General features: G+C 41.4%; 1 protein-coding gene across 1 annotated transcript; it reads right to left on the bottom strand.

Moving 5' to 3' along the window:
- Nucleotides 1-1,115: 1,115 nt before the first annotated feature.
- LOC117470154 (sialate O-acetylesterase-like) lies at nt 1,116-12,078 on the bottom strand. The gene is made up of 10 exons (XM_034114738.1): nt 11,889-12,078; nt 11,527-11,688; nt 7,825-7,979; nt 7,490-7,628; nt 7,057-7,225; nt 6,813-6,895; nt 6,600-6,733; nt 3,958-4,112; nt 3,191-3,377; nt 1,116-2,102 (listed from the first exon to the last, which is right to left on the bottom strand). Exons 1-10 carry the CDS (start codon nt 11,944-11,946, stop codon nt 1,863-1,865), a joined length of 1,482 nt encoding a protein of 493 aa, XP_033970629.1. The 5' UTR covers nt 11,947-12,078; the 3' UTR covers nt 1,116-1,862.
- Between the last annotated feature and the right edge of the window lie 10,363 nt (nt 12,079-22,441).

The following is a 22,441-nucleotide window of genomic DNA, read 5'->3' as shown; positions in this document are numbered from 1 at the left end:
ATTTATAAAAGCAGCCGTTGGTCTGATTTAGGTTGCAGTGAGATAAGTAACCTTCAAGGTGATCCCTCTTCGCGTCGGGCTCCCAGACATTAAACGGCAAAACATATTCAGTTGCCAGTTACTTTGGCATTAGGGCAGGGATATCTAGATACTTTCCAAGGTTTGACATCATGTATTGTGCTACTACTTTTAAAGTACAAATTGTATTTGTTTAATGCTTAATGATGATCCCTCTGCATTGATTGTGATGCTTGTACTTTTTATCCTTTTGTCTTTCCTCAGGACAGGCACCGCAGCCCCCTAGCTCCTCTCACCAGCACCACCTGACCTCCCCCACCATCAACATGAAGCCCTCTACCTCCTATTTCAACTCCTGATCCTGGAGGGCAAGGTCATACATGGACGCAATCCTTGGAAAAAGTAGTTTTTATTTACAAAGCTAATATTGTTTTTTCCTCCCTTTTCCTTTATGGTTCAAACATGTAGGAAACCGAGGCATTCAGGAACTCAAGCCTTTGTTATCTATTGTTTTTCATCTTCGAGCTAGTCCCAGACAGCTGGGAACTTTACTGGGGATGTGTGCTAGCATAGTTGATGCTTATTTACTAAGTGTGTCATGTCATTTTTTCAATAATTTCCAGAATGAACATTTAAGACAAGTTGTGTGCTTAAAGTGCTAATAGCCACATTAACCCACCATAGCTGTTATGACAATTTCATTTTTGTTTGTAAAGTCGTAGTCAAAATAAACCTCTTTTTTTTTATTGGGAAATCTGCTGAATAAAAAAAGTATACAAGGTTTGGTAAATGGCACACTGTTGCATAAATATATAACTGTTGGTACCCTAAATGAAGTTGCAATTACACTTTTGTCTCCAGTTCAACAACAGTAGATTTTTTTTCTACCGTCTCTGTTTTACTGTCATATTTAATTTAATTTATAATTTAATTTATTTATTTATTTGACAGGGACAGTGCACATTGATTGACATTTCTGTAAATGCGCCAGAGTTAGCCAACAGGCTATTTTTCATCTGTAGTCCCTGGACAGATGTTGAAAGTCATCCTAAAAAAAACAAACAATGGCTTTGAATGCAACACACACACACACAAACTTAGTTGTTTATTTAACATTTATTTGTTCAAACATTTAGTCATAACGACTGATTTGTGTTGTACACTTCAGAGTTTTGTTCAAATAAAACCTTTGTCATGTTTTTCTACATACATCCAGCAATTTATTTTTGTACTTAACATTCAGTATTTAAATTTGAGACGGACTGATTCAAAAACATCTTTAAAATAAAGTAAACATATTTCCCAGCAGGCTGACAGGTACAACTGCCAAGCTTTCCAACCAAGACGTGATATAACAGCAATAATCTTGTTGCATTATTCTCCATTATTCTCTTTTGATGAGATGACGCATTATAGTTTGGACTCTTTCAGAAAAACTGACCACACTTGTACAATAAATGAGGATGAGCTTTGAATCCAGATGCCATCAATTGAAGACAGTATTTTTCACTTAGTAATGTGTTGGATCGGTCACTCCCCCTCTAAGACTAATCAATTAACTTATTGAATACTAAAAGTAATTGTCTAGTCATAAACCATTAAAAAAAACCTCCTTCCCTCTAAAATAATCCTTGATATCTGTAAAAAAAACTAAGAATATAAGACAAGTTGAGCTTTTCTCAGTAACAATCCACTATCGTGTCATATTGTTTTCAGCTTCTTACTTTCACAGTCTCAATCATCCTGTTTAAAGTCATTCATTTGCCTAATTCCACTTCATTGAGAGATCAGCTTATGTTGACTTGAACAAAGGCAGACTGTTCATTATTTGATCTTCTTACAGTTCATTGATTACTTTGGCTGGTAAAAGGAGGAGCAGGTAAAATCTTACTGGCGCTGTAGATTGGACAGGCTTTAAAGTCACAGGGCCAGTCTCTCCATGCATACCGCAGAGCAGATACTTGTTCAGTGGGAGAACACAAGCTGGTAGATAACTGGACAGTGGTCGGACCCCACTCCATGATGGGAGCTGGAACCCAATGAGCCTTAGGATCCCATGGAGACTCACTTTCTGAGCAGCAGATCTTAATAGAAGAGAATTGTATTTATTTAGCAAGAAATTATCGGAGCAAACATAGGTTGCGGTCGGATAATCCAAAAATCAGCTCCTAACGTCTAACCCTATCGTCTATTCCTTGACCTCTGAGTGAAACGTCATGGGGTTAAGGGATAGTGGATAGGAGAATTCAAAAGGATTTAGGAGAAGAGACTGCGGTACTTTAGAGAATTCGACTGCACTTTCACTATCCGACGTGTTTATGATGCGCCAGCGGACGTCATAAATGTGCGTCTGCTGCTGCTGCTGTGGGGAAACTATGGAAACTACAGTTTTCTATACAGCGGACTACAACATGGATGTATAATAAGAACGAGGGACTACTCATCTAGAGACTCTGCACCGTGCTCTGATGCTGTTGTTTTATGCTTTATGAACGTGGACAACAGAGAAACATATTCTTCATGACCAAAGTTGGAATTGAAATAAAAAAGGAAAGTGAAACTTATGCTCGTCACCCTCTCCCTCCGGTCCACATTAATACAAATGATCACAATACGTATGATTGTATGAAAAGATCTTATAATAAATACAAATGTAGGCTATTTATTATAAACGTTAGTCCTTAACATCTATCACTGTGTATATCACCATTCAAACATCTTTTAAAAGTTGAACAAACCCCACACAGCTCAGACTGTAAAATGTTAACTTTCATGATATAATTTTCACGGTCATAATCGGTTGTTTCCGTGAACTGCCGACTGTTGTGTGACGGCAAATGCTGCGGCTGCAAGGCATTGTGGGGCAGCATGTTCTCCTCTCCTTTCGGTGAGGGAGGTCCAGTGGTTCCTAAGCTAAAGGAGGTTATAAAGGAAGTTTGAAACCTCCTTTCCTATCATCTAGAGAATTCGAACGGCACTTATCATGGCTGCCACTGAGGGACTTCCGGGTCATTTCACTCCGTTAGGAAGGTTCCTAAGCTAAATGGACTATTCGACTTCAGCCATAAACTCTGTCTTATGGTAAAGTTATTCTTTTTGTTAGCATATTTAATAAAGCCAGCAGGTAAATATGGGAAAGATGTCATACTGAATGTGCCGCTGCCAGCCTTACCTCAAATATGTTTTCAGACGGAGTGACAGAGACTTTCTGGTCGTAGGTAATCTCGAGATACTTTGGAGTGGACAGGATTTGGCTGGGGAAAGGTCCACGAAAGGCCACGTCCTGCTCACCATACGCCACTGCCCTTGCTCCCAATGACAGTCTGAAGGCCACGTCCTGCTTGTCTCTGGGATGGATCCTGAAATAAAACAAAATCACACAAGATTCAGGTCAAGACATAAAAACAGCAGATAGCTGTTTCTGTGTTTGTAATTTAGTACAAACACAGTACTACTTCAGTACATAAGAAAGTCTGTTGTTGTGAGAGTTATGCCTAGGATTCACTTTGTGGCAGCAAATCGTTTTTTGGATTTGTTTCTAGGTATCTTAAAATTGTCCTAATGACTCGCTGGAAGGCAGATCAGAAACATATGGAAATGAGTGATTTGAGCTCCATTCTCCAGTTCAAACAATTGCAACATCAGCATTTTTTTATTTTAGCATTTAAGTCTGATCTGATATCGTAGATTAAAAAAAACACTGACCTTCGGTACCACTTCTCTCAAAACAAGAGTTGGGTTACATTGAATTGTGACATGTAAGAATTGACCAAATCTACTGAAAGAGTTGTTGTTTATGTGTTTCCATTAGCTAATCACCTATCAACATTATATGCCAATCACACAAAGGTATCACCAAATACTTGTAAAAAGCAAGGTAATTGTCCCTGGTGTTGTACAGGGTCATATGCTATGAGTTCATGTTAATACAATCCTTACGAGCCAAAGGGAGATTTTTCATCTGGCAAATCCATAGCCACAGCCATGAAAGTTTTCTGCATTCGGGCATTTGGGACAAAGCCGGTATCTGCTGTCTGGTGCCAGCGGATATTCGGATAGGCGTCACTTTTGGAATTTTTTTCCCAGGTACTCAGCTGGAAGTGCAAATAAATCATGGATTAGTGTTACCCCTGAAACTATAAAACGCCAGGTTTTTTATTTTATTTAACAAAAACAAAGGCAAATAAACAATGTTTCCCTCAGTATTCATTCAGCAGTAAAGTACTCCTGCGAGTCCATGAACATGACAAGTGCCTGTGGTTACTTCACTTTTATGGGCGCCGCTACTCAAATGTCACAGTATCATAATATCCATTGAAAACAAATGCCGGTGCCGGACACAAACACACAAGCATACATACATCGGATAGGCGTCACTAGTTGAGTTTTTTTTTTAAGGTAGACAGCTGCAAGTACAAATAAATTATAGTTTGGATGTACAAAATAAAACAATTATAAAAATAAATCCTGATAGAGAGCTGAGAATGAGGCTTGATTTTCAAAATAGAAGCCCAAAGAAGCAACGAAACAGCTAATGCTTTCAATACTTAGCATTTCACATTAGTGTTCTGTGACCAAGTTAAACCACAGTCATAATTAGGGTCTCAGACCTAGGTCGGCGAAGACCCTATTGAAATCGGTCGCGCAGCGACCGATAAACCTTTGACCCCCGCAACATATGTGAAAACTCACCAAATTTTGCATGCGCGTCAGAAGTGGTGCAACTTGAGATGTGTAATTGGTTCCGGAACTTTGCATCAAAAATTGCGTAGGCCACGCCCACTTCCATTTTTAACGTAAACTCCCCCCACTTTAACTTTCACGTAAACGAACGAAACTCGCTACGCATATCTAGGGTGCGGACACAAACCAAAAAGCCTCTTGGAGGGGTATAAAATAACGTACAGGAAGCCGGCCATTTTGAAAACGCGATTTATCGCGTTTTTCGTCCTCCGCACGAAATCTATCTTCTCCCAGGGACTTTATCCGTACGACTCGAAATTCGTCGGGTAGCGTCTCGGCAATTCAAAGTTATCACGGAAGTTTTTTTCTTTCGCGCGGCGTAGCCGTGATTTGGCGCCAAAGTTTGTGTTCGCTCGATGCTAGGCCATCCCTCGCCATGGAACACGATGATGTCATAACGCCAACTGACATACTCAGAACGCCACCAAACTTCACATGATGGTTAACACTGCGGCCCTGAACAGCTCTACGTCAAATTTGATGTTACTTAATATGGCGTTACCATGGCAACGAATCCCTCGCCATAAAACACGGTGTCGCTGTAACTCCAATGGACACGGTCCCATCGTCCCCCAATCTTCACTTTTATATCACCGGTCCATGCCTCAACAGCTCTACGTGAAATCTGAGATCTCACCGTATGCCGTTTCCATGGCAACGCATCCCTCGCCATAAAACACAATGTTGTCTTAAGTCAATGAAAGATGGTCCAAACTGCACCACACTTCATATGATGGCTACTAGTCCGGCCCTCAACAACTCTACGCCAATTATGGGATGTCATCATATGCCGTTGCCATGGCAACGCATCCCTCGCCATAAAACACAATATTGTCTTAAGTCAATGGAAAATGGTCCAAACTACACCAGACTTCAGATGACAGTTAATGGTCCGGCCCTCAACACCTCAATATGACAATAGTGAGTTTTCCTCAAAAGCTGTTGCCATGGCAACGCATCCTTCGCCATAAAACACAATGTTGTCTTAAGTAATGGAAAATGGTCCAAACTACACCAGACTTCAGATGACAGTTAATGGTCCGGCCCTCAACACCTCAATATGACAATAGTGAGTTTTCCTCAAAAGCTGTTACCATGGCAACGCATCCCTCGCGGTTAAGCACGATATTTCTATAAGTCCTGTGTAAATGGTAAAAAAGTGTTCACATTTCACATGTGTTCTAACAGTCAAGCCCTCGACACATATGTGTCAGTTTTGAGATTCCGTCAAATGTCGTTGCTATGGTAACAAAATGGTCGCCGTGAAACACGGTTTTCTCATAACTCCAGTTAACATGCTCTAAACGGCCCAAAACTTCACAGGTTTGATAACGATGCAGCCCTCAACACATCTAGGCGTATTATGTGGTGTCATCAAATGCCGTTGCCATGGCGACAGATCACTCGCCATCAAACACAATGTTTATGATACTGCTACAACTCGTACGTATGTATGTACGTTGTCCGATCGGCCTGAAACTTCCCACGTTTGCCAACGGCCGAGTCCTCGAGACACCTACAAACACACCTCGACGTGCGGACAGCCTGCGGAGCGTCGAAGACCCGCTCAACGCTGCTTGCAGCTTTAATTTAGTTTGAACTCAATTCTGTCATTCTCCGTTTTGGAAAAGGCAATAAAGTAAAAGGCTAACAAACTTAGAAAGTGACTTATTTTATGTTTAAATAAGTGCAGGGCTATGGATTTATGTACATTTTTCAGTGGTTCCTGTGGATTTTGAGAAATGAACAATACATATTTGGGGGAAAAAAAGCATCTAAGGGACAATTTGCTGTAGTGTGATTTTGCTATTAAAACTAAAATCATTAATGTTACATACCTGGACAAATCCAAAAGGGAAATCGAGAGCAGTCTGCCCTCCTGAGCCCTGATGAAACGCCATCCTCCAGTCATCAATCATAGCAGGGAAGGAACAGTTGTACTTCTCTTGATGATAAATGGTGTTAGCCTCACCTAAGAGCAACCAACACAAGGCGTATACAGTACATGCAGGACATACATGAAAATCAGAAACCTTTGCAGCCCGTCCTACCTTGGTACCAGATGGCTCCTTTGATGGTCATGTTCAGCAGTGGGTGGATCATTGCATTCCACAACACTGAATTTACTTTGGGACTGAAAGAATTTAAGGTGCAATAAAGAGTCAACCTTGTAGTTAGTTAATATACAACATTAAAGCACTACTTAATGTGTGTTTGGAAATCGATCGGTATGACAAAACATAATATGATGATATAATACTGTATCTATATCTTTATTGAAACCCTGAAACTTACCCGGCAAAAGGCTGCTGTAGTAGTCCACAGTGCTGTAGTGCTCTTGGAGAACACCAGGGTTCGATAGGTGTGCCCCCCCAACAGGACTCCACCAGTCCTATGGGGTACTGCAGCTTATCATACAAATCACGCCCAAAGAGCCAGCACACTGCAGAGAAACCGGACAGATCTGGAAAAAATCTTGCCTGTTAAGTAGTCAATCAGCAGAGTGATAAAACACACATAAACAAATACCAACATGGTTGATTACATCGCTGTGCTGCAATCAAACAAAACACTAGCTTGGACTCATGAACATGTGACTGAGTATGCATGTTTCTATTTCAAAGCATTTAAGACAGGTTCAGTTGCAGTTAAGTAACCCACCTAAACCTTTAATCTGCAAACACAGATTTAAACCATTTTATGAATAAAATAAATATCTTAAACCCACATAATGGCGGCACAGACCAGGGAATTTGGACGTCAATCAAATCAGTTTGCTCAGTTTTGTTCTGGGCCAGGGTTGCCATAAAAGTCCTCACATGAGGATAATATGCTGCACGCTTCAGCTCTTTTGATGCATTGAAGACCTATTGGAGAATAAATACAAAATGAATAAATATATACATATCAAACAGAATGTCCCATACATCTGGAATGCTTCATGGCACCAATATATTTGTGCAACATTTTTTGTGTAGTTTAGGCTTTTCTGACTTGTACTGCACATTTTTGAGAGATGGTCAGCTCAGAAAAACACACAGGTGTTCACCTGGTTCGGCCTACCTTAAATACTTCAAACAACATGTTGCTCTGTCCTCCACACAGCCAAATGTCTCCAAACAGCACGTCTGTCAGAACAGCTGTGATGTTCTGCACGGCTGCCGTCACATTGTAGGGACCTCCAGCTTCAACAGGGTCTAGAGTGACCCGCCAGGTACCTGTAAAGACAGTCAGTGACACTAAGGGCTCTTCTAATTTCCCAATGTTGTGCACGCTGGGCTCCTCATTCCTCTGGCCTTTCATTCTTTGTCATTTTTACCAAGCATTCATTGAGAGCCTTATTTGTTTTTCTTTTATCTGCTGGTTCCATAGCCTTACACTGAAAGACAGGAACAGCCTGAACAGCATTGTTAAAACCTGCTCTAAGATCATCGGCGTGAAACAGAGAGACATAATTTCCTTCTGTAACCAACAGATTCTGCAGAAAGCAGAGAGCATTCTGAACTCTCCAGGTCATGTACTTTCACATGAATTTCGTCTGTTGCCATCAGGGCGAAGATATGCTCTACCTGCTCTAAAGACTAATCGCTTTTCAAAATCATTCATCCCTTCTGCACTCAAACTTTTAAATTCTTGAAAGGCTTTTAACTTGATTATTTATTTATTTATTATTGTGATGCTATGAACTATTTATAGTGTAAATTGGAATGATCCACATCTGTGCTCCCGGGTGTGTCTGTGTGTTTTCTTCCTGTATGTTCCTGCCTGTGTACATAACATAAGCTGCTGCTCATAACCAATTGCCCCTTGCGGGATTAATAAAGTTGTTGATTGATTGATTGATTGACCCGGAAATCTATCTCAGCAATCCATCTTGGATGAACCTCAATTTGTAAAATGCATCTCAAGGAGAGGGGAGTGAGGAGCTATGAGCGAGGATACACCAGTGAATCATCTAAAACCATGGACTCTATGTAAATCAACTGCATTTATAAAGTGCTTTTCCAGTCAGCATTAACACTCACTTATACTGAGGAAGAGGCTAAGATACAAGGTGCCACCTGCTCAGGGAGACTAACAATCACACACTGTTGGAGGACCCAATCAGGAGCAAAGTCCCACGGACACTTTGACATGTTGCCTAGAGAAGCTGGGGATCAAACCACATTATTTAAGATGACCAAATGCACATTCAAACTTTCTGAGCTTTAACGTTTGTTTAGCGCCTCACAAGGCTCTGTTATCGTTAAATGAAGGCCAAGGGTTACATCCAAGTCAAATGTTACAATCGAGACACATGATTTTAAAAGTGCAAATAGCAGAGAGAGAGAGAGAGAGAGAGAGAGAGATAGGGGGAGAGAGAGAGGGAGGGGGAACTGAAAGCTGTAAAAACTGGTTCTCCTGTCATGCTTCCCTCAGCTGACTTTGCTTTGGCCCCTTCAACACTACCCTTGATCACATTCATCTATCTACTCACCATATTGATAGTTTCAATTAACCTTAGTCTAATATGTGTATTATTGTATTGTAAGTAAATCCCTTACATGGACTCCCTCCTTGTCATGTAACCTGAGCCAGTTTTTGACAGAGACCAAATTATTATATGAAAGCTGTTACCTTTTGACTCTTATTAACCACCACAGACCTGTGACAGTGACACCTCTCTGCTGAACAACCTCAATGGCTTCTTCGCAAGCTTTGAAGCACAGAACAGCATACCTGCGCAGAAAACAACGCCTCCACCCAACGACCAGGCTATCTGTCTGTCCCCAGGAAGTGTGAGGAGCGTTAAGGATTAACGCGCTGACAACATTCCTGGTCGTGTGCTAAAGGACTGCGCCGCTGAGCTCACAGATTTCCTCACAGACATCTTCAACATCTCCCTGAGCAAGGCTGTTGTTCCCTCGTGCTTCAAGGTAACCACCATCATACCTGTGCCGAAGACGTCATCACCTTCCTGCTTCAATGACTACTGCCCAGTAGCGCTGACTTCCACCATCATGAAGTGCTTTGAGCGGCTAGTCATGAAGCAAATCAAATCCACCCTCCCCCCTCACTGGACCCGTTTCAGTTTGCATAGCGAGCAAAGCGGTCCACTGAGGATGCAATCTCCTCTGATCTCCACCCAGCCCTCACCCACCTGGACACTAAAAACTCTTATGTTAGGATGCTGTTCATAGACTTTAGCTCAGTGTTCAACACTATCATCTCCCAGAAGCTGGTTTGCAAGCTAATAAACCTGGGCCTCAGCCCCTTTCTCTGCAAATGGCTGCTGGACTTCCTCACTGCCAGACCCCAATCTGTATGGGTCGGCAACAACACATCAGGCACCATCACACTGAGTACGGGGTTCCCCCAAGGATGTGTGCTCAGCCCCCTGCTCTTCACCCTGCTGACCCACGACTGCAGTGCACACCCACCCACAGCTTCAACCACTTCATCAAGTTTGCGGATGACACAACCGTGGGTTTCATCAGCAACAACGACGAAACCCACTACAGGAGAGACGAGAGAGGTGAACCAGCTGGCCACGTGGTGCATAGACAACAATCTCTTTCTCAATGTGGAGAAAGCAAAGGAGATTGTTGTCGTCTTCAGGAGAACCTACACCAAACACCCCCAACCATTGACCACCATTGATTGGTGGTGCTGCTGTGGAGCAGGTGAGCTGTACCAAATGATTGGGGGTGCACATCAACAAGGACCTCTCCTGGAGTAACAACACCACGTCAATCACCAAGAAAGCCCAGCAGCTTCTCTACTTCGTCCGCAAACTGAAGAGAACAGGAGTTTCCCCCCCCCCCCCCCCAATCATGCTCTCCTTCTACCGAGGCGCCATCGAGAGCATCCTTAGCAGCTGCATCACGGTGTAGTTCGGAAGCTGCACAGCATCGAACCGCAAGACCCTGCAGTGCGTCGTGAACACTGCTGAGAGGGTCATCGGTGCCTCACTCCCATCACTCCTGGACCTCTACAACACCCGCCTCACCCGCAGAGGACTCAGCATTGTGGGTGACCCCACCCATCCCTCCAACTGACACTTCACCCTCCTGCCTTCAGGGAGGAGGTTCTGCAGCCTGAGGTCGAGCACAACCAGACTAAAGAACAGTTTTTTTACACCAGGCTGTCAGGAGGCTGAACTATCTCCCCTCCCTCCACTCTCTCCCCTGCCCCCACTGGACTATAACTCCCCACACACACTCAGACACTCAAATCCAGCACAAGACACTTTTTATTACGCTGCTATGGACACTCTGCAATAAATGCACATTCTATGGACAATTTTGCACCAACGATATTGTTATTGAAGTGACTGTTATTTTGTATTATTTTGTATATATTGATTGTTGTGTTTTTTATCTTAATGTGTGCATATGTGTAAATGTGTCTGTTGATTGTGTATATAGGATATACATATTTTATACATATTTTTATACATATCTGTATATTGTATAATTTTATATTCGAGATTGTTGGAAACGTCTGTAAACACAAACTGAGTAAGATAGACATTAAAGTTTACTTTGACTTTTGACTTATTATATTAAAGCAACATCCCCTCCTTTAAACACAGGTCTGTTATTATTTCAACTACTTCAAAACTTCTACTATATCAGGTCACAACCTAACTGTCTGAATAGTGGTTACAGCTCTGAGCATGCAGTCTCTTTCACATCCCAACAGGATCAATCAGTTAAGCCTGTTTGGTAGCCTTTGGTTGTCAGCATAAAAACATCAGATAGGAAATAAAATGCTTTTACTAACCGTTTGTCACTGTAGCCTGTGAGATTTTCTGTTGGTGTTGTCCTGACAAGGTGAATTTCACCTGTGCCCCCTCGGATCCATAGCCCCAAACTACAGCTCTCTCTGGAGACTTCTGCAGCACCATGTGGTCTTGATAGTAGGAGGCGAAGCGCAGGACCCCATCTACACACATATACATCAATATGCGAGTGCAGAATAATTAAAATAACAATACATAAAGAAGGGATTTTGGAGATAGTGTAAGTAAGTGCAAATAGGCCTATGCCTTTTTGTTTCTGTTTGAAAATAATAACGCAGTAACATTTTGACACGGCCAGAAGTTGTAGTAGCCGACAGGTTAATGCTGACCAAACGATACTAACCACAGTTGTGAATAGAAGCTGCAACCAGTATAAAAACACTACAAAGTATTATCGCCATGACAACAAGATGATTTCCAGGTTAACCAATAGCTGCAAAGTCACGCAGATTGAGTTTACGTGATGAAGTATCAAACGGTAAACTAACTCGTGATTTATCCAAACGAGTTTAGCGAGTTGTTTCCGTATGCCTGTTACATCCGTAAACAATATAGTGTAGCGCACTGTGGAACTTCAAAATAAAAGCACACAAGCTCAAAAGTGCCAACATTTTAATCCTCTTTAAAAATATTGAAGGGAATTTGAAATCTGTGTCACAACAATACGAACAAGCCTATGCCTAATGACTGTCTGCAGTTGTTGTGTAGCCTGCTATATTTGTAAAAGCAGCCGTTGGTCTGATTTAGGTTGCAGTGAGATAATTACATGTAATCGCCAAAGATGATGCATGCTGCCTTCTAGTGGCCAACACAACACTAAATAAAGGAATCAGTAAAAAAGTGCCAAAAGAGCTTCATTACCCAAATAATTTAAATTGGATTTTACAATCATAGTGAAGAAGTTTTTGTTGCTTTTTTTGTGTCAATGTTTGTGACAGTCATCTTGACGAGTTGAGATGTTTACAATTGGATTATTAGGCATAGGCTTGTTCGTATTGTTGTGAGTGACACAGTTTTAAAATTCCCTTCAATATTTTTAAAGAGGATTAAAATGTTGGCACTTTTGAGCTTGTGTGCTTTTATTTTGAAGGTCCGCAGTGCGCTAGACTATATTTTTACGGATGTAACAGGCATACTGAAAACAACTCGTTTGGATAAATCACGAGTTAGTTTACCGTTTGATACTTCATCACGTAAACTCAATCTGCGTGACTTTGCAGCTTTTGGTTAACCTGGAAATCATCTTGTTGTCATGGCGATAAGACTTTGTAGTGTTTTTATACTGGTTGCAGCTTCTATTTACTTACCTTCAAAACCTCTCTTAAAGAGCACCTTCGGGGGAGAGCATTGCAAAACTGGCCCCGGTAATGGTACAAATCTCAACCCATCTATGTATATACTCGCATTTTAGACTCTGTTACTAACTGTATATCTGTAGACTTGGTATGTCTTAAATGTCCGGTTAGGATGTATTAGAATGAAATCTAAAATGAAAATTGTAAATAAGCCATCTGTATGTAAAAAACCACCTGTATGTAAATTGTAAATAAGCAGTGGCGTTTTCTCCCGGAGGCCAAGGGAAGCCAGGCTTCCCTTGTTTTTTCGGATTGTAGTTATAATTTAAATAAATAAATAAAAACACTTTGTTTTGTTTCGATAATTCTCCTTTGCTGTGTGTTGCTGCCGGTGTTACCGAACAAATTGTGGGCCGAACAACTGGTGATATTCTATTATTTTAGACAGATGTATCGGGGCGTGTACCTTGAGGACCCGTGTTGACTCACCGGGAAAGAACCATCTCGATCGCTTCGCCTGTCGTTCAAATTCATGTTTTGGTATATCTTACTGAATAGGAACACTTTGATGCACGTTCAGTACGCGTATGTGAGGTTGTGGGTGAGAGGCTGATATCGTGAAGCTCACAGTGAGGACTAGAAAATGACAAAGTAGGTGACTGTGGGGATGCCTGTGCAAAACATTGCGAACTTTAATAAATCATGTTAACAATATATTTTTGTCAGAGTTTCAGTTGTACATCGTTCTTAATGTGATGTATAGTAGCTTTGATAGCTGTACATACCTTCAGACCGCCTCTATGTGAAACACACGTTGTTTACTCACAGCCCGAAAGCAGACTGGAGATGACTGTCATCTGTGGCAAGCTGTGATCCGCTCCGAATAAATGGTGATACAACTTCTCCAGCCATTCTCAAGCGATCAATGTTTTTATTAAATACCTATGCCTGTATCCCTCTCATCACAACACAACTCTACACTGTGCATCAGAGATGTGTATTACAATTGAATGTAAATTGTGAATTTGAAAATATAGCAACATCAAACTAACAACTATGCACTGGGTTGTTTGTGAAACAGTAGCCTACCATTGATTGATTGATTGAAAAGTTTATTAACAGCTTGTATATTGGGTACAGTACAGTACAGCTCAAAACATACAATTGTTAAGGGGATGCAGACCAGAGAAAGACTTTCGTCTTGTTTACATCAGGGTCCCCCATTTCCAATTCATCATATCATTTAAGACATATAAGACATATTTGACATACAGATGGCTTATTTACAATTTACATACAGGTGGTTTTTTACATACAGATGGCTTATTTACAATTTTCATTTTAGATTTCGTTCTAATACATCCTAACCGGACATTTAAGACATACCAAGTCTACAGATATACAGTTAGTAACAGAGTCTAAAATGCGAGTATATACATAGATGGGGGGGGGAAGCTGTCCATTGTACGACAGGTTGAGATTTGTACCATTACCGGGGCCAGTTTTGCAATGCTTTCCCCCGAAGGTGCTCTTTAAGAGAGGTTTTGAAGGTAAGTATAGTTTTACTTTCCTTTACAGTTGTGGGAAGAGCGTTCCACCTTGATGTGGCATAATTGCGAAACGTGTATTCCCCTTTTTTTGTGCCAAATCTGGGTTTTACATGATTTGTGGAGCTCCCTCTGGTGTTATGATCATGGTATTCCTTGACCTTTGGGAAGAATTTTGACATGTACATGGGTACCATAGAGGTGTAGTGGATCTTGTAGACCAGGCCCATTGCAAGTAGCTGTACTCTGTCGTCTACTCTAAGCCATCCTAGGTTGTCAAAGTGGGCAGAGGTGAGGTGGGTTCTAGATGAAAGGTCAAGCAGTAGTCTGACCAGTTTATTTTGCGATGTTTGAAGTTTTATTTTTAGCGCCTTGGAGGTGCTATGGTACCATGACGTGCAAGCATAGTCATAGTACCCTTGAATGAGTGCTCCTGCCAGAGTTTTCAGGGTGTTTTTGTTTACCAGAGAGGAGATCCGGTATAGGAATCTAGTTCTTTGATTGACTTTTTTTATTACATTGGATGCCATTTTGTCACAGGAGAGGTTTGCCTCAAGAATAGATCCTAGGTATGTAATTTCCTTCTTACTTGTGACAATAATGTCACCCACTGCAACTGAGAAGTCGTCGGATTTGCTGAGATTATGTTTCGAACCGAAGAGAATGGACTCTGTTTTACCCAGGTGTAATGATAATTTATTATCGGCGAGCCAGGTGCAGATTCTGCCGAGCTCGGAGCTGAGGGTTTTTTCAACCTGCAATCTGCTCCTGTCAGAGACCAGCAGGGCTGAGTCGTCCGCGAACAGGAACAAGTTGCAGTCACATGCTGATGACATGTCATTTGCATAAATTAGGAACAGTAACGGACCTAATATGCTTCCTTGTGGAACACCACAGCTCACTGGGAGGGGGGGGGACAGAGTACCGTTTACCTCCACCATCTGTTCTCTCCCCTCCAGGTAGGATTGCATCCAGCTCACCGATAGTTTATCAAAACCAATTGCTTTTAGCTTGTCAATCAGAATGGGGTGATTGACAGTGTCGAAAGCCTTTTGTTTTCCATCGAAGATGTTTGCAGACTTCACATGTTATTGCTGTGAAAATAACAAATTCAATCCATAGAATACAGTTGTTCTATCACTTCTAGCCTATACGTGTAAGCAATTATGTCTACCTTCCCACTCTTGCAGCATTAACACCCAATGATATCAAATGCTTAACTGCCTAGGTTGCAACATTCACTTTTGGTTCCCAAATGTCAGTTTAGTTTACATACATTTTAACCTACATTACTGTTATAGAAGGAAAAACAACAGTGAAAGTTATATTTCAGAAACAACTTTATTGGAAAAGTGTTTTCAACATTCAAACAGTTATTGTCATTACATGACATTGCATTTAGCTGACGCTTTTATCCAAAGCGACTTACAATAAGTGCATTCCACCAGGAAGATACAAACTTGAAAAAAACAGAATCATATAAGAACATCAGGTTTCATAGAGCCAAACCATTTGAAGTGCTACTCAACTGGCTTTAGATAAGCCAGTCCTTTGTTAGTATATAAGTGCTTTGTTAGTAATTCTATTGCTCGAAGTGGAGTCGAAAGAGATGAGTTTTCAGTCTGCACCGGAAGATGTGTAGGTTTTCTGCTGTCCTGATTTCAATGGGGAGCTCATTCCACCATTTGCCATGTCAGTATGTTAGATTCCATTCCAAATGATATATAACAGTGGGTGTACAGGTGTGTATGTACATTTCTTTAAATATATATGAAAGTTGCCTTTGAAAACGTAATACTTTAGCTTTAAGTGTGCGATGACAACAGCCTGGACCACATGTGAACATAAACAAGGAATTTGTGTGTTTGTGCGTATGTGTGTTTGTGTGTGTGTGTTTGTGTGTGTGTGTGTGTTTATAAAGTGCAGGCTTTGCAGTAATAGTCCAGTGCGATAGAGGGCTGCCCAACACATGTTGTGTGGTACCATTTGGTACAGCCGGTGCACTCAATCTGAAAAGAAACAGAAATAATACATGTTAGAATATGGACAAACACTTTTTAGGTTAACATCACTCATCCAGAGTACGCTTTACAATCAACTAACCAAACATTTAACTAAACAAGCAATGTATAGGTTGGGATCTTATCTGTGGTCCTTTCTGTGTAGATTCCGTGCTCACAAGTTCCTTCCACTGCACCAGTGTTCTCCCATAGTGCAAAGACATGCAAGTTTGGTGAATTAAAGTAAAAATGTTCAATATCTGTTATAGTGTTCACCCGGTGATGTTGAGGTAACCTATCCAGGGTGTATCCCATTCTTCCAGCCAAATGTTGGTCAGGAAATTAATACAACGTCTTACCCATTGGTCACCCTTGGTCAACCCTGAACTAAGTTCCCCACAGGCCCGACACAGCTGGGATAGGTCATCTGTAAAAAAACAATACCAGCATAAATGTAGTGAAATGCCAAAAAATACAGGATATTTCGGTTTCTCTGGTTTAGTCCTGTATACCGGAATTGTTCACCAGGGACATTGCCATGTCGAACCTCATTGAGGCCACACCCGCCTGGTCAACAGGTACTGGACCTTCTGGTCCAATAGTATTTGCTCTGCAAACTAACAAAGTCTGAGATAAGTATCTTCGTATTATTGTTTAATGACAGATGGTTATATATACACATTCATAAATGTTACCTTGCAAATGAATACACCGCATGAAGTTGCGTCCTGCTGTTTTGGGTGATCCATGCTGTCGCATGCCCATCTCCCAACAGCTGGGTTTGACTTGCGGACCAGCGATCTACACAGGGAACACAGATAATGTTTTGGACATACAATCCTTTCTAAGTCAAGAACAGCTGAATGTTCACACAGGACAATCTTATGTTTTTCAAGTTAAACAGCAGTAATCAGGAACATTATTTATGTGGCTTTGTGTTGCTCCCTTAATATAATCCCACATCCTGAATGCATGAATATATCTAGTAAAGACATTACAGCTGATATTTGATTTACCGTGTCAGGTCTTTGCAGCGGCTTATTTGTTCTTTGGTTGCCCCAAATGGGTCCAAGAACAGGGACCTGTTTTCCCTCAGATACATGATCTATGGAAGTGCAACAAATTAAACAAAGTGTCAAGTGTTGAATAAAAAGAAATATCTTGACCCATTAACATTTTTAGATTACTTACAATGAGTAGCCAGTGTGCCCCGGAACAGACGGCTCCAGCTGCCACATGGTGTTTTGTCAGGTCCAACTGAAAAATATTTGTACACACTTAAGTACATAAGTACATACATATATACACTTATTTCTAGTCCTACTCTACTCACCTTTCTTAAACCGCCTTTATGTGTTCCCTGCCAGAGGGAAGTCATGAGGTAGGAGTCCAAAATCAAAGCCCCAGCTTTTGTACCCACCCATGACAAATAGGCATTGACAATCTATAAATACAACAGATGCTTTTATCCCATCTGATAAAGAATTATCAGTTTGCATATGTACTTTTGTCTTATAAAGTAGGCTTACCTCTCCCTCCAACTGCTGTCCTGGGGCCAAGACCATGAGGTTCTCGCTGTAAACCTTGTATGGGCCATACTTGGCCCACAGCGTCTCCTTCCTCCTCCCTGCCCATATGTCTCGGATTACTGTAAAAAAAAAAAAGATAACGCATGTTAGTTATTAAGGAAATGCATACTTTGAGGTGTACTTTGTGTCAGTTTACTTACAAGTCTCCACCTCAGAAGATGCTCCTTCTGCCTGACTTGATGGAGCCAGGGTTTGGGAGGATGTCGAGGGTGTGGGTGTGGAGGTGGGTGTGGGTGTGGAGGTGGAGGTGGAGGTGGGTGGACCAGCCAGAGGAGAAGGATCCAACAATTTTTTCAATTTAGCAGGGATCCTCTCCTCTGGCTGGACATAGTGTGTGAGGTGGTCAATGTTGACTTTCATTTTATTCTTTCCCTTTTCTGAAACTAGTTCTGCAACTTTCCCCTCAATGTCCACAACCCGGTAAGGTCCCTGCATGTCCACGTCTAGTTTTCCACCTTTTCTTTGCTCCAACCTTTTGTTTTTTTTTAAAACCAAGTCCCCCACTTGGAAGTTGTCCGCTTGCCCTGTCTCCAGTTTCCTCTTGCGGACCCTCTCTTGGCTTTTTTTTATATTTGTCTTGACAAGCGTGTAAACGACCTCCTGTTTTTGGAGTCCCTCCGAGACCTCTTCCCTTTCCACCATCCTATTGACTTTCTCTTCTGTTATCTGCCACAGAAAACAGTTAGAATGTAGAGAACATACATGTTTGAAATAAAAATCATGCTACAGGATGAGAATAACCGGATCTTACTTTGTACTCCTTGGGCACCTCTGATGGGTACCTCGCCTCCCTCCCAAACATGAGAAAATATGGACTGAACTTTGTAGTCAGCTGAGTTTTGGTTCTCAGACTGAACATGGTGGACTGCAGGAATTGGTCCCACCGCTTGGGCTCACCCGCCACCAGTTTGTTCAGGGACCTAAATTCAGGTAAAGTACAAGAAGTACAAGAAGGTAGAAGACAAAATGGTTTCGAATATATGATAAAGCAACCCATTTATTTACTCTTGCTGTTTTATTTAGGTATAATTAGTGATTACTGTTAATGTAGGAAATATAATGTTATTTATATTAATTAACATACCTCTGTATTGTTCCATTTAATTTTTCCACAAGCCCATTTGTCTGTGGGTGATATGGGGAACACAGGCTTCTGTCGATTTCCAGCCTCTCACAAAGGTTATAGTTCACCTTGAAGGAAACATTGAAACAAAAGTGAAACAATAAAATGCATGTCCTGCTGAAAATGCCTGTGAATGCTGTAAACTGCGAAATGTGTTGGTGATTTTTTATGAATTTTGCATTCACACTAAAAACTTAGCACAGACATGTTACATAATAGGGAGTCATGATGCTTCAAGGGTATACCTTATTACAGAACTCCCCGCCTTGATCTGTTAGCAGTCTTTTAGGTGCACCAAATTTGTAAAAGAAATCAAGAATACAATTGGTCACCTCATCTGTTGTTTTGCTTTTAAGTGGGTATGCCTCTGCCCATTTGGTGAAATAATCAACCATGACACAAATGTATTGATTGCCACCATCTGTTAGTGTCAGTTTACCCACTAGGTCCATCCCAATGAGCTCCAGAGGCTCTGTTACCTGAGAAGAAAAAAAGAAAATGTGCATTTCAGTAAACCACAGTTCACATGTTCCAAAGCTCAAACTGGCTGGAATTGTTTCCTTGTACCTCAATAGGAGTGTACTCCCTCTTTTCCTTGATCCTTGCCCTCTTTGATTGGCACTGGGGACACTCAGCAATCTGGAAAAGACAAAACAACACACCATACACTTTTCTGTGCTCCACTTTTGTACCATAATGTGTAATTGACCTCATTATTTTATAACTCACCCACTTGCGGATGTCTTCCACCATGCCAGGCCAATAAAACCGTTTCATGATGGCACCGTGTGTTTTCTCCACAGCAAAATGTCCTCCCAGTTGGCTGCAGTGAAACTCTATAAAGAGCTTGTCAGCTTCTTCTGAGGATAACACCACTTTGGCGAGGTGCTCAGCCATGTCCTTTTTTCTTCTGCATATATAATGCAGTTCTCCATCTGGTATTGAAATGTTATAGTTATATATTCATTGACAGTGTTATCATAGCACACGATATTCGGAAGTCCACACACTCTTACCTTTAATCCTGAAGGTCTCAGCTCTTCTCTTGATCACAAACCTCTGATGGCTTGATAAACCTTCAGGAAAAACGTTCAGGAGTTTGAAATCCATCACCTCTTTCACGAGTCTTGGCTCCATTTTTGTTGGATCCACTCACTCCTATGTAGCCCTAGTACTAAGCTCTCCCTCAAACACACACACAGGCAAACAACAATCACTCACTTAAACACACAATACTATTTCACTCACAAGGACCAACACTATCACATTCAGTACTCACTCACGCACGTTCTGGTCTTTTCCTATCTAATTTCTAACTAACTGTTTTCTCTCGCTGTCTCTAATGTCTCGCTGTCTCGCTGTCTCACTGTCTCTAATGTCTCTGTCTCTCTGTCTCTCTGTCTCTAATCTCTCTCTGTCTCTATCCTCTCTCTACTCACAACCCCACAAAGTTTTCACAAATCCACTGGTTTATATAGCCTAGACAATCCAGGTCATTATAATTTAGTTGTTAAACCTGTGCAGAGTTGTACACCTGTTGGCACTTGTACAGTGTAAGCCAGGTTTGATCCACACTAGATTGCCAATTAAATTGATTGCAGCTTGCTTTCTGCTCACATGTAAGAAGTGAAACATGTCTGTGCACACACACACACAAAATTCAGGGTTTTATATTTTGTTAGTGTAAACCACAAATAAATATGTATATATTAATAAGTATGGGTATGTTTATTGATATATATATATACTTTTATATATATATAACATATAAAATAACTATTGTACCGTATGTATGGATTCATTCTGGACTTACTTTTCTGTGGTTTAGCCATGGAATATTGTTTTAACATATAACATACATGAAATAACACATGTTATTTGATGTATGTTATATGTTAAAACAATATTGATTTTTTTCTGCACAGTGTAGAGTTGTGTTGTGATGAGAGGGATACAGGCATAGGTATTTAATAAAAACATTGATCGCTTGAGAATGGCTGGAGAAGTTGTATCACCATTTATTCGGAGCGGATCACAGCTTGCCACAGATGACAGTCATCTCCAGTCTGCTTTCGGGCTGTGAGTAAACAACGTGTGTTTCACATAGAGGCGGTCTGAAGGTATGTACAGCTATCAAAGCTACTATACATCACATTAAGAACGATGTACAACTGAAACTCTGACAAAAATATATTGTTAACATGATTTATTAAAGTTCGCAATGTTTTGCACAGGCATCCCCACAGTCACCTACTTTGTCATTTTCTAGTCCTCACTGTGAGCTTCACGATATCAGCCTCTCACCCACAACCTCACATACGCGTACTGAACGTGCATCAAAGTGTTCCTATTCAGTAAGATATACCAAAACATGAATTTGAACGACAGGCGAAGCGATCGAGATGGTTCTTTCCCGGTGAGTCAACACGGGTCCTCAAGGTACACGCCCCGATACATCTGTCTAAAATAATAGAATATCACCAGTTGTTCGGCCCACAATTTGTTCGGTAACACCGGCCCGTCTCTCCCCCACTCTCATTGAGTATTTTACAAAGAGTGAAACAAACAGCGCCCCTCTAGATGTTATGGTGAAACAGTAGATTGCATTCACTGTTGCGAGAGGAGGCCAGTCGGATCGGGCTTCCCTTGGTGAAAAAAATTGAGGGATTGACCAATCAGATGAGGCCCATGTGATGCCCCTGCCAACCTGTGATTGGTCAGGGCCATGCCAAGGGAAGCCAGCTACCTCTGGCTTCCCTTCAGAGGCGGCTGGCGATTTCACCTGAATAGATGAGATTGTTTATATTTTTTAGTTACTTTTGGACTACGGACTGAGCTAATTACAGAGACGAGGACTGTTGCTGCACTTGCCGTGTGTTAGAAAGGGAAGGGAAGAGAAGGTGGACTATCGCATGCAAATGTTTCTGTACATAATTGTTTTTGAATTCATGTGTTTCATACACGCCTACTGATACTTTGATGTGTACATAAAACTTTAAAGGTCTCCTGATTTACTTTGTGAATGAATGCTTCTTTTTTATTCATTACCGAATCTGCACTGCGCATTGAGCGGCTGGTATTGCATTTGGGGGGGGGTGTGTCTGCATAAATTAATAAGAAAATGCTTAAATTAATAAAACGAGAGTTTCGGCTGGAGAGTGCGTGCGGACCTGTCGGTTAGATAACAGGCGTGTGCAAGTCCTGCATCTGTGTGATACAAATGTGTGTAAAATGATACCGGGCGCTGTAATCACTCATCTAGTTACGATATTGACCACCCCCCCCCCCCCCCCCCCCCCCCCCAACCAAGCCAAAAAAATGGGCTTCCCCTAAATTTTTCCC

This window comes from Trematomus bernacchii, unplaced genomic scaffold (genome assembly GCF_902827165.1).
Source record: "Trematomus bernacchii unplaced genomic scaffold, fTreBer1.1, whole genome shotgun sequence".
NCBI lineage: Eukaryota > Metazoa > Chordata > Actinopteri > Perciformes > Nototheniidae > Trematomus > Trematomus bernacchii.
This window is presented reverse-complemented; position numbering and strand designations above follow the sequence as displayed.